This window comes from Cimex lectularius, unplaced genomic scaffold (assembly GCF_000648675.2).
Source record: "Cimex lectularius strain Harlan isolate CLEC.00 unplaced genomic scaffold, Clec_2.1 scaffold265, whole genome shotgun sequence".
Lineage (NCBI taxonomy): Eukaryota > Metazoa > Arthropoda > Insecta > Hemiptera > Cimicidae > Cimex > Cimex lectularius.
The window spans coordinates 111,229-123,881 of NW_019392812.1; the positions used below are offsets into that span (position 1 = coordinate 111,229).

The window sequence follows — 12,653 nt, forward strand, 5'->3', positions numbered from 1 at the left end:
AGACGTTTGCGCCAAGAAATCTGAACCTCCAAAAGAGAAACCCAGTGTTACTTCTTTGACGCCTTCAACTCCCAAGGAAAAAACAGACGTTTGCGCCAAGAAATCTGAACCTCCAAAAGAGAAACCCAGTGTTACTTCTTTGACGCCTTCAATTCCCAACGAGAAAAAGGACGTCTGCGCCAAGAAATCTGAATCTCCAAAAGAGAAACCCAGTGTTACTTCTTTGACGCCTTCAACTCCCAAGGAGAAAACAGACATCTGCGCCAAGAAATCTGAACCTCCAAAAGAGAAACCTAGTTTTACATCTTTGACGCCTTCAACTCCCAAGGAGAAAACAGACATCAGCGCCAAGAAATCTGAACCTGCAAAAGAGAAACCTAGTGTTACTTGTTTGAAGCTATCAACTCCCAAGGAGAAAATACACGTCTGCGCCAAGAAATCTGAACCTCCAAAAGAGAAACCCAGTGATACTTCTTTGAAGCCTTCAACTCCCGAGGAGAAAACGTCTGTCTATGACAAGAAACCTGAACCTTCTAAGGAGAAATCAGATGCCAGTTCCATGAAACCTGCAACCCCCAAGAAGAAAACGTCCGTCTGTGACAGGTCAGCCGGAGACCCGTTACTGTACGCCAAATTAATATCCGAACCGGATGTGGAACTAACGGAAGAGCAGAAGAAATCCGGCGACGTTCCCGGCCTAAGCCGACAAGTCGTTCAACCCCCCTCAGGGGCGGACAAAGAGTCCACGTACAAGAACCCCGAGTACTCTGCGTACCACAAGTACTCATTCTCCCAAGCCGAAGCAGAGTTAAATAAATACAGGTTGCCCCAGCCTGCTTTACAACAACCGAAGAAGGAAACAAACGGATGACAAATAGCCAAACGCCGATCAACGTGTCTGTCCAATATGAACCTAAAAAATGCTGTGTGTTTTTTGTTTTTAGTTTAAACCTAAATCAAAACGAAAGACGTTTTAATTTTACAAAAGTAATGTTGGTAACGTGGTGGGGTTGATTTTGCTTTTCCTCTGGCAGACACTCCATTGCAATTTTCCTCCCAATCGCGAGTAGATGTTAATTAGAGCTAATTTATCTTTCTTATATTTGAAAACCAACTCGGAAGCGTTTATCGTCCCCTTGGGGTGTTTTTCCGTCCACTTCCCCCGGAAATGGGACGAAATCCGAGAAGGTTCGAGTGGAAAAGTCGGTAAATAAGGAAACGCCTGTACGAGGACAATGTTTAACCAATTGTCACGACCCTTGATCACACTAATTTGGAAAATGTACCCGTTCTCCAGTTTATATTTCAATTATAAAACTTGACTTTTCCGTCGAGCCGGAAAAATAAGAAACCCCGTCAGTCGAACGGCCGCATAATAACAATTCTTTGAATATTTTTTTCTCCGAGCTAGATTATATTGGAAAATCCTCCTTTCGCAAACACCCTTTTATAACGTCCTCAAGAGAGGAAGAGGAAAATTTTTTTAAAAAAATTTCCGGGTATGTTAGGATAAATAGTAAACCGCGGGTAATCTGAATTTCACTTTTTTAAATTATCGAACAAAATATTCATTTCCTGCCTGGAAATTAAGCACAGCCTTAATGAAGTACAATATTTAAAAATAAACCATAGAGATTTTTGAATTTAACAACCAGATAATTAGGTTGAAGGATTTATCTCTTTCACTAAAAGGAGGCATTTATCACTCACTGGATAATACGTGTACAGAAGAATATCCTGAGGATTTAACTTTTAACAAACCGATCCAGCATGTTATATTTATTTTACGGATATATCTAATAATATCTATATAATTTTTTTTTTAAATTTCCAATATGATATTTGTTTTGGGACGTTGTTTAGTTAAACAAATGTCCATTTAAAATTTATGATTCTTCATCACTGGAAGAGGACAGTTTTATCATGTAAAAATAAAACAGAGGTTTGTTTATTAAGCCTTTGTTCCACAAAAATAAAATTAAACTGTTAAATTGAAAAATCCTTTAGGAGGTTTTTCGATTCCGGCCCTTAGGCCTATATCCCACCTAGGATTCCCTTGGGATATTCTTATTTACTTCGTAGATGTATGTTTTTTCCTGATTGGACATTTTTATTTATTAGTCAAACATATGATTTCCGTGGGAGAATTTCGTTTCTTGACACACGTTTATATTTTCCCCTGAGAACTGGATATTTCTTGGCTAAGACCTAAGAGGTGTTTTGGTATGTTTCTTTTTTTTGGGCAGTAACGTCTGCATTTTTCGTTGGGAGATTGATATTTCCCGGTACTGGCATCTATTTTCCTTGGGAGATTCGGTTTCTTGGCCTTGACGTCTAGTTTAGCTTTGGAAGGTTCAGGTTCTTGGCTCCTACGTCAAGGTTTTCATTGGATGGTTGATATTTCCCGGCACAGGCATCTATTTTCCTTGAGAGATTCGGTATCTTGGCAATGACGTCTAGTGTACCTTTTTAAAGTTCAGGTTTCTTGGCACAGGAATCTGTTTTGTTTGGAAGGTTCGGGTTTCTAGGCACTAATTCTAGTTTTTCATAGGGCAGGTTTATATTTCTCAGCATAGGCATCTGTTTTCCTTGGGAGATTCGGTTTCTTTGCAATGACGTTTAGTTTACCTATGAATGGTTCAGATTTCATGATACATGCATCTCTTTTCTTTGGAAGATTCGAGTTTCTCGGCACTGACGTTTAGTTTACCTGTGGAAGATTCAGACTTAATGGTACAAACATCTTCCTTCGGGAGATTCGGTTTCTTGGCACTGGCATCTAATACGCCTTTGGAAGGTTCAGGTTTCTTGATACTGGCATCTAGTGTACCTTTGCGAGGTTCAGATTTCTTAGCACAGGCATCTGTTTTCTTTGAAAGATTCGGGGTTCATTGTACTGACGTTTAGTTTACGTGTGGAAGGTTCAGATTTCTTGGTACAAACATCTTCCTTTGGGAGGTTCGGGTGTCTTGGCACTAACGTCTCGTTTTTCATTGGGCGGTTGATATTTGCCGACATAGACATCTATTTTCCTTGGAAGGTCCGGCTTCGTTGGCACTGATGTACAGTTTACCTATGGTAAGTTCAGATTTCTTGTCACAGGCGTCTGTTTTCTTGGGAAGGTACGGGTTTCTTGGCATTAACGTCTAGTTTTTCATCTGGATATTTCCCGGCACAAGCATCTATTTTCCATGGTTGGCTTCTTTGGCACTGACGTTTAGTTTACCTTTGGAAAGTTCGGCTTCTTTGGCACTGATGTATATACCTTTGGATGGTTCAGGTTTCTTGGCGCAGGTGATTTTTATCTTTTTGGAAGTTTTAAATTTCTTAACATAGACATCTGGTTTTCTCTTTAAAACTTCTGGTTTATTGAACAACCGTCGGGTTTTCTTTAGAAAATCTTATTCAATTACACAAGCCAATATACATGCAATGACATCTGTTCCGATCTAAGAAAGAGACGTTTGTACTCAACATTTAAAGTTCCCAAAGATATTTTATGTGCTTTAAAATTTGACCCCAGAGGGCGTTGGTGATCGCAACGGTTAGGCGTTGACACGGCGTTCATCACTATAAGGTAAAGGTCCCGGGTTCGAACCCAGCGGCCCTACATTCGAACCCGATATACTTACGATTGGGCTTTTTATCAACAACACCGGCACCCCGACGGTTCATATAACCTCGTAGCAGAAATACCCTCACAACAAAGTTTTGTATTTGCCCAAAACATTGTTTTGATGCTTTTATGACAGCTTTTTCTTTATTATTGTGATTTATTTTTAATAGTTTTTGCTTCTTGTTTTTCAGAATGATTTTATCTTGAGATGGAGATGTTGTTGTATTTCCTCGCACTCTTCTTTTTCACCAGTTCCTCCGAGATCCAGCCGACAGACCGACCAGGCGGTAAGTGAGATGAAATCGCTTATAGAACGTTTCCCGATTGTCAAGGTTTTGTAAAGACAAATTGAAAAATCGAAAAATATGTATTTACACTCCCAAAGGTGTAAAAATCCCAAGGAAGTTTTTCCTCCTTTCCAGGCAGAAATAAGCCGAACTATTCTTCGTAATCCGATAAATATCAAAAGACCCAATGCACCCGCCCCGTACACACAGGTTCGTAAGTTCGTTTAAATATTTACATTCATTTTGGCAGGCCCACCTCTCTCGCAACGGTGTTTTAGGGAAAATGTGAAACACGGACGAACACGGAATTGGAAGGTCCAATTTGTCTTAATTGAACAATTGCGAGAGTCCGTTTCAATGCTGAAAACTGCTCGGTGGTTTTAATACCACAACATTACAATATTCGTCTCGGAATTTATAGAAAACAAGACGGCAACAATTTTCTAAGTTGTGAAATTAACTTTTTAAAAGTTTGGATGTTAGTAACGTTTCAAATGAATCAATGCCTACAACTAGAAGGTAATAAACCGATAGAATACGCCCTCCAAAAATAAAACAGGTTTGCATTAAAAGCCGAAGCAAACAACTCATGTCTGTATTAAGATTCGTAAAACTTACAAATCTAAAAGTTTATGCCTAGATAAAGATGCCTTATGCTGCAAACTCATTCACTTGTGGCAAAAATGTTGCTACTTCCAAAAGAAAACTGTTTTTTGTATCAAGAAGACATTGTCTTTGTTGGAATTATGGTGCAGTTTACTTTTGTAAGGTTCGGTTTTCTTGGCACAGAATCTTTTTTTTAAAGATTAATTAAGGTTTTTAGTGGAGATATAAAAGTCAAGGGCACTAGCGGGATTCGAACCCATGACCTTCGGTTTGATACGCCGCTGCTCTACCACTTGAGCTATCGTGACCTCGAACCACTCGGACACCAACCTCCTATCTTAACCCCACCTTTTGAGTTTTCCCTCCTTTTTGCCATTTTTCAAATGTCGTGTAATCGGATTGGATTCTCGGCGACAATGAAATGGCCACGGAGAGCTTTCGTGAAGTATACTTCATTTTAATTAATTAAATTCACTAATTTCGTGGTCCGCTTGACCAATGAATATCAACGCGTATCAAGCCGAAGATCGTGGGTTCGATTCCCGCTCGTGCCATTGACTTTTTTATCTCAACTAAAAACCTTAATTAATTGTAATCAAGTAAAGTGTTGGTAAAACCTCCCTCAAGAAATTGAGAAACTTAGCACCAAATTAATTTATTTCCGAGAAGTCCACACCAAATGTTGATACTGTGCACCACCTGATGATGACAAGAGTACGAAATTGTCGAATTTTTCGAAAATTCCAACGGTTTAGTATGCCATAGGGGTGAACTTGGATTCATCAGCCCACAGGATGGAAGAAAATTTTCTTCAATCTCCCAAATCGACATTTGTGCAAGGAACGTTAGACGCTTGTCATAACCAGAGTTCCGAAGTCCCTGGACAAGATGCGAGCGATACGGCTTGAAATTGTAAGTCCGGTGTGCATACCTAATTCTATTTTTTTGAAAAACCTAAATCCCTTTCAACATGTGGAAGAGAGGAATTTGGATTTTCTCGAATATACAGTAAAATAGTCAGCTTCTCATGGAAATTACGCTGCTGGTTTCTTTATGATGGAACAGCAACTGATCTGTATCTCCTCGTATTGGGAGCAACACGAATAAACGTTTTGAGGTTTATCCTGTGGCGATCAGAAAATTTCTGCCAGTACAACTCGACTGCACGACCAATACCTGCAATACCACCACTATCAACAAAGCAGTTGTACGTATCAACTCGCTGTTGATTGGAAAAACCACCGCACCTTTTGAGATGGGAAGTTGGTGTCCGAGTGGATCGAGGTCACGATAGCTCAAGTGGTAGAGCAGCGGCGTATCAAGCCGAAGATCATGGGTTCGAATCCCGCTCGTGCCATTGACTTTTTTATCTCAACTAAAAACCTTAATTAATTGTAATATATTAATTGGTCAAGCGGACCACGAAATTAGTGAATTTTTTTAAAGGTTCGGCTTTCTTGGCACAGAGTTCAGACATCTGTGTTTTTTTTAAACTTCGGCAATTTTGACACAACATACAGACGTGTGTTTCTTTTGAAAGGTTCGGCTTTGTTGGCTTAGACTAGAGACGTCTGATTCACTAGGAAATTTCGGCTTTCTTGGCACTGATCTCTAGTCCACCTTTCGAAGGTTGATATTTCTTGAAAAAGAGATCCGTTTCCTTGGAAGGTCTGGTTTCTTGCCGCGGACATCTTTTTTTCCTTGGAAGGTTGAAATCTGTTTCACGTGAATGTTCTGGTTTTTTGGGACTGTTTGTCTTTTCCTTGGGAGGTTGATATTTATCGGCACTGGTATCTGTTTCCCCTAGAAAGTTCTGGTTTCTTGGCACTGACGTCTGTTTTTTCTTTGGGAGTTTGGTATTTGCTGGCACAGGTACTATTTACCTTGTAATGTTTACTTGACATGTTTGATTTTCCTTTAAAATGATAAGGTTTCTTGCCCTTGACCTCTGTTTTTCTTTGGTAGTTTTCTATTTCTTGACCCTGACATATTTGCCTTTGGGAAGTTTCAGGTTTTTTGGCTATATCGGTTATTTTTTATTGTCAAAAGTTTTGATGTCTTGACATAGTCGTTGATGAATCTCCCGAAATACGGATGTCTATAACAAGAAACTCGATCCTTTCAACACATGTCTGTATCTAAGAACCTTAAACCTTCCACAGACAAAAACATGTCTACATTAAGAAGAAGAAGAGTCGAGGGTAAATCCTCTTGGGCGTCTAATGCTCGATTAGAATGTCCGAAATGGGAAAAAGGGAAAAGATAGACTGTGCTCGTTTTACCAACCATTTCCGTTTGATCGTTTGAATTTTCCTTGTCGGCTCTGGTTTTCTCAAATGGAAATTCGCTCTGTGAAAGTGTGTGCTGTTTGACATAGCTCTTTAACGAGCCCCACTGGATCGATGGAGTTCTATTTTCCCCAGGACCTCGATGGCGAACGGAGGTGTCTTGTATTTGGTTTCTATTCGGAAGTCCCAATCAGGGACCAATTCGCAATATGAAATCTTGGGAAAATTTTCGAATTCACAGGAATGATCTAAAAATGATCGATATCACTTTTTCTAGTCTATTTTACTTTGTGCCAAGATCGCAAGAAAATATTCTTTACCTCGGCTTTACGGGTCCTATATCTCGATCACGCCCGTCCGTTCCGGTTTGTAAGTTTTGAAAAGGGCTTGAAACCTTTTCGGACACTTTGACGCGCGCCTGGCTTTTTCTTTTTCACAGAACTTTCTCATATGTGGTTGTAAATATTAGATGGAAAAGTTCAATTGTATTACACCGGCCTTGATGGAGTGGTTCACATCTGGCCCGGAGGACCAGGTTAATCAACTCTAAGCTTAATGAAAACTAAAACATTAAAAACATTGAGATTGTTTTTAATTAAACATACATATCAGATTTTAAATAAAGTTTTTCTTTATGTTTTTTCTAAAAGAAAAATATAAAAATGATTCCATTGCGTAACTTGACATTTCTTCTCTTTTCGTCGAGCACGTAATTGAAAACGAAATTTATATATAAAAATACAAACAATTAAGGGCCAAATAATTTTTTCGCATTATAAAGAGTGGGTTATAAAACACGGAGAGGCACTTTTTTGGATTTACTCAAATTCGTCCCATTCACTTTATGAAATTAGCGTCCTGGGTCGCCCTTTCGTCGCTCCCGGTGGGTTGGCGCATAACCGAGTCTCTCTAAATCAAAGGGTTTAATGCAATTACATCGTGTTTCTTTCGCAAGGGAGGCGGCTTTAGACCTTTTTCGGGGACTTAATTAGCATTAGGAAAAACGTCAGCCGTTGTGTTGTCGAAGAGGGAGGGAAATGGGAATCGACTTCAGCGCGAAAGGACCCCGGATCTCCTTCCACCGGTAGACAATTGGCGACACTATCTTCGCACACCACAGCTGTCGCGTTATGCAAAACGAGGAAGAACATCCCCGGCTGTAATTTACCTTTTTCCATCTGTCTAAAACCTAATATCGTCGAGGGAAGAGCATCAGGTTTTTTCGCCTCCTTAGAACAGACGATGTGAAAAGCAGCCGTCCTAGCTTCTCTCCTGCATCATTTGGCACAGACAAAAGAACATTAATTATTCAACGGGACTCATTTGTAACAGACATCGTGCTCTGATTTAGCTTGGACCTCTTAGTCTTCTGAGAATACCGCCTAGTTTTCACGTCACTCCTTTCACGCTTAAGATAGCCCATTTCAAAAAGAAATGTAATTTTTTAAGTACATATCATTATATTTGTTGTTTGTCCTCAACATTGGATTCTACTCAATTCACTAGTTTTAGTGGTCCGCTTGACTAATCAATATATTTCAATTAAGGTTTTTAGTTGAGATAAAAAATTCAATCTCACGAGCGGGATTCGAACCCACGATCTTCGGTTAGATACGCCGCTGCTGTACCACTTGAGCTATCGTGACCTCGATCCACTCGGGCACTAACTTCCCACCTTTTGAATTTTCCTCCTTTTTGCCATTTTTCAAATGTCGTGTAATCGGATTGGATTCTCGGCGACAAATGAAATGGCCACGGGAGCTTTAGTGAAGATATACTTCATTTTTACTTATTAAATTCACTAGTTTTAGTGGTCCGCTTGACCAATTAATTAAGGTTTTTAGTTGAGATAAAAAAGTCAGTGTCACGAGCGGGATTCGAACCCACGACCTTCGGCTTGATGCGCCGCTGCTCTACCACTTGAGCTATCGTGACCTCGATCCACTCGGACACTAACTTTCCATCTCTACCCCACCTTTTTGAATTTTCCCTCCTTTTTGCCATTTTTCAAATGTCGTGTAATCTATTTGATTTTCGGCGACAAATGAAATGACCACGGAGAGCTTTAGTGAAGGTATACTTCATTTTTACTTATTAAATTCACTAGTTTTAGTGGTCCGCTTGACCAATTAATATATTTCAATTAATTAAGGATTTTAGTTGAGATAAAAAAGTCAGTGTCACGAGCGGGATTTGAAAAATTGCAAAAAGGAAGGCAAATTCAAAAGGTGGGGTTGAGATGGGAAGTTGGTGTCCGAGTGGATCGAGGTCACGATAGCTCAAGTGATAGAGCAGCGGCGTATCAAGCTGAAGGTCGTGGGTTCGAATCCCGCTCGTGACACTGACTTTTTTATCTCAACCAAAAACCTTAATTAATTGAAAGATAATGAACAATGAATTGAATATTAAGCATTTTTTGATAGCCTCATTGGTTTAAGAGCAATTCAGCCGGGCTATCTAAAAAGGACACTCTTGGACCATGATCAAATTTAACTCTCCACTCAATCATACATCTATCATGTTTCATTAAATACATTATCTTTCTACATTAGTTACAGGTAATTAGGATCTATCGTAGTCAAAATAAACAGTAATTAATGCTTTGTTTACTTTTGTACTGATTAATCCCATTTGCACAAAGTAGCTTTATGCCCTTCTGTTGGGGGGAAGGGCGGATCTTAATTGACCCTGCAAACTTCCGTACCCGTTTCAAGAGGTACAATTAAATTTTGTTTTTGAAAATAATGTGGCAACTATGTATTTATACTTAAGAGGTTTTGGGAATAAGAAAGGGGAGATTGATAATACTTTAAAGTAAAAATTGAATATTTACAATTTATTGTATTTACACTAAGCAAAAAATTAAAAGAAATTTCTTTAATTATCCAAAATAATTCATAAGCAAACCTACTGGCCAGGGTTTTAAAAAAACAAAAAGGTACTTGGTGGGATGTCTCCTCGCTTCTCTCAGCAATCGAAATAAACGGTGTTAAGCTGGAGGTTACTGCTGAGTTCCACTTCGATGAAGGTGCCTGTAGAGCCGGATGACGAAACAGTTGACGTAGTCCGTAAGGTCGGTGACGACAAGGTGTTGAACAGAAGAAATCGACGGTGAAGGTCCAAAGAAAATCGATATTGGGTTCGATAATCGATTCGGCAAACGGTGCGTCTTGTCCTGACCCAGGCAGACTAACTTACTCCCGTGCAAAGGCCGAAGATACCGGCGTTATCGCTTGCCAAAATAAAAACAATAGGGCCCTCAGCGATTTAAACAGGGCCTCCCGAGGCGAACCTTGGTCAGCCGAAAACAACAAGAAAATGAAGCTTCTTGGGCGTCAACACCCTTCCATTCTGCTATGCCAAAGATCGCTTAATAATTTTACTTCGTTGATTTCATTTGATATTATTCTTATTCTTAATTTTTTTGAATGGCTACAGTCAGGCATTTGAGTATGATAGTGTCAGGGTCATTAAATTGTTAGAGGAAGGATAAGCCAGCGCGAGGTCACCAGGAGGCTGAGTGTAAATCACTCTACGATAGGAAGGGTTCTTTGGCGTGAGAAATAGAGCTTCACACTAGATGGCCAGGACAGGGTCGTCCTGGGTCTTCAGGCCAGAAAGGCACCGAAAGACATGAAATGGGAGAAGAAATCTGATAAGACAAGTCCGACATGTTTCCATTTCCTCCCGGTCTGTAAGAAGAAGGATCATTGAAAACGGCACCTGGCTCGTGAACCTCTTCTCACCACAACTTAGAAAATGGCCAGGCTTCAATTCGCAAGGGAACATGTGAATAGTACATTGGAAGGTTAGGGACGAGTTCTCTTTAAAGAAGTGAGAGTTGGGCACAAATCTTCAGATGGGCTTAATTTCATATGAAGACGCTCAGAACAAAGGTATGCTGGTATGGTTGCTCAGGTGGTATTCCACATGAGTCATTGATGTCTGGGGTGGCATTTACTCGGAGGCCCCCACCGAATTGGAACCGCAAGGAAGATCTCTAAACTTCACAGTGGTGAACTTACAAGGCATAAGTGGAAAAAAACATGTAGTGCCATTTACCCCCCCCCCACAATCGGTTGGAGATTCTTGCTAATGCAGCATAATGCCAGGCCCCATAGAGCACGTATTGAGTGTGACCTGAATGAGTTTGTAATTGAGCGCTTAGTGTGCCCAGCTGGAAGTCCAAATTAAGTGACAAGTACGACGGCGAAACCCAGGTACACCCTAGAAGAGTTGAAAACGGCTTTTCTTGGCGAATGGAAAAGAATTCCTCAGGAATCAAAAATGTTTTCCAAGGAATGCAAAGGCGTTTAACGGACTTTATTCGTGCTATAGGTGAAAATACTCGGTATCTAAGGGGTCAAAAAATTTGTTTACAATTTTATTTGTTTTTGAATTTTTTAAAATCTCTACTCAATAATTGTTTTCTTAGATTTAGGCAATAAACATTTTCTTTTTAAATATCTTGTTTTTACAACCAAACCTATTTTTAGTATGCAAAATATGAATAAACCTAAATAAATTAAAATTTAAGGTTGTGCGTTAATTTTCTCTTATATCAGAAAAAATGAATAGCTTATTTTTACTCTCTCAATCAACATATTTTTGTTAATAATTATTTTCTAATATTTTTATATAATATCTTGTAATAATTTAATTACTTATTTCGACAGTTTATATGCAATGATGATAAAAGTGATCTTTTTTTATGTATATTCATACGAATGGTTCTTTTTACTTATTTTCCGACTATTTACTATTTATATATTTTTACCTTTGTTTTGCTTTTATTTTATGTATTGTTTCATTTACAAAAAAGGCTGTGTAAATTGAATTTATTGCGTAAAATGATGACAAAGTGGGTTTACATGTTGCCGATTCACGTCAAAGCGTCAGTCAAACCATAAAATGATGTCAACGTGGATTAACCTGTTACCGAATGACGTCAAAGTGAACGTGACTACGTCGGTCAGTCAATTCAGCAAATGATAACAAAGTGGGTTAACCTATTTTGGAATAACAGTCAAATCATAAAATGATGTCAACGTGGATTAACCTATTACCGAATGACGTCAAAGTGAACGTGACTACTTCAGTCAGTCAATTCAGCAAATAATAACTAAGTAGGTTAACGTAATGCCAATTAACAAGTCTTATCTGTTTGATCAATCGTCAAGTGTCATCAAAGGAATGTCAATGTCAAAAAAGCGGCGGGCCAAAACGGTTTTTAAATTATCGAATAACTTCGACATTGGCGAGTTTTATTGTTTAATTGCCTAATGACACGTGGTTTTTATTCCTTTTGAAACAATAGCTGCATTTTAATTTTTATTAATACAATAAGATTCATTCATTTTGTAATTATCTCATATCTAAAAAACATAGATTCTTAAACATAGAAAACAGTATTATTTTCAGTTAAAATTATGCGAATTTATGTGGAACTGCTTACCAGCTAGTGTGCTGCTTGGTTTATTGGGTGATACGTTGTGAAATGATTTGAAAATGAAAATGAAAAATTCTTTATTTTATTAGTCTTAATTTACAGTTGTGTTGCATTCTGAGATATCACCATCATATGCGAAAACAACGTGTCTTAATAGCCCTCAACATGTTTATCCTGTAACCATTATATATCAAGTTTATTTACCGTTTACATATTGGCGCAAAAAGTTCTTAAAAACCGCTGTCACTTATGTTACGTACTTATACCAATAGTTAATAATGAAGAATTACTGAGGAATTGGATTTGATTGTCAAATAGTTGAAGGAAATTTTAATTTATTCTGTAGGCAAAGTAGGTCATAACTAGGTCACAAAAACATTTTTCAGATTGAATTGGGTACATTTCTC

At 38.7% G+C, this 12,653-nt stretch overlaps 1 protein-coding gene across 4 annotated transcripts in view; it reads left to right on the forward strand.

Moving 5' to 3' along the window:
- LOC106662933 (G-protein coupled receptor GRL101-like) overlaps positions 1-12,653 on the forward strand; it is a 180,730-nt gene that overhangs the window by 40,895 nt on the left and 127,182 nt on the right. For all 4 annotated transcript variants that reach the window (XM_024228259.1, XM_024228258.1, XM_024228261.1 and 1 more), the window contains exon 2: positions 3,808-3,903. In XM_024228259.1, coding sequence (XP_024084027.1) covers positions 3,825-3,903 — 79 coding nt within the window. In that variant the 5' untranslated portion in view covers positions 3,808-3,824. The remainder of the gene's footprint in view (positions 1-3,807; positions 3,904-12,653) is intronic.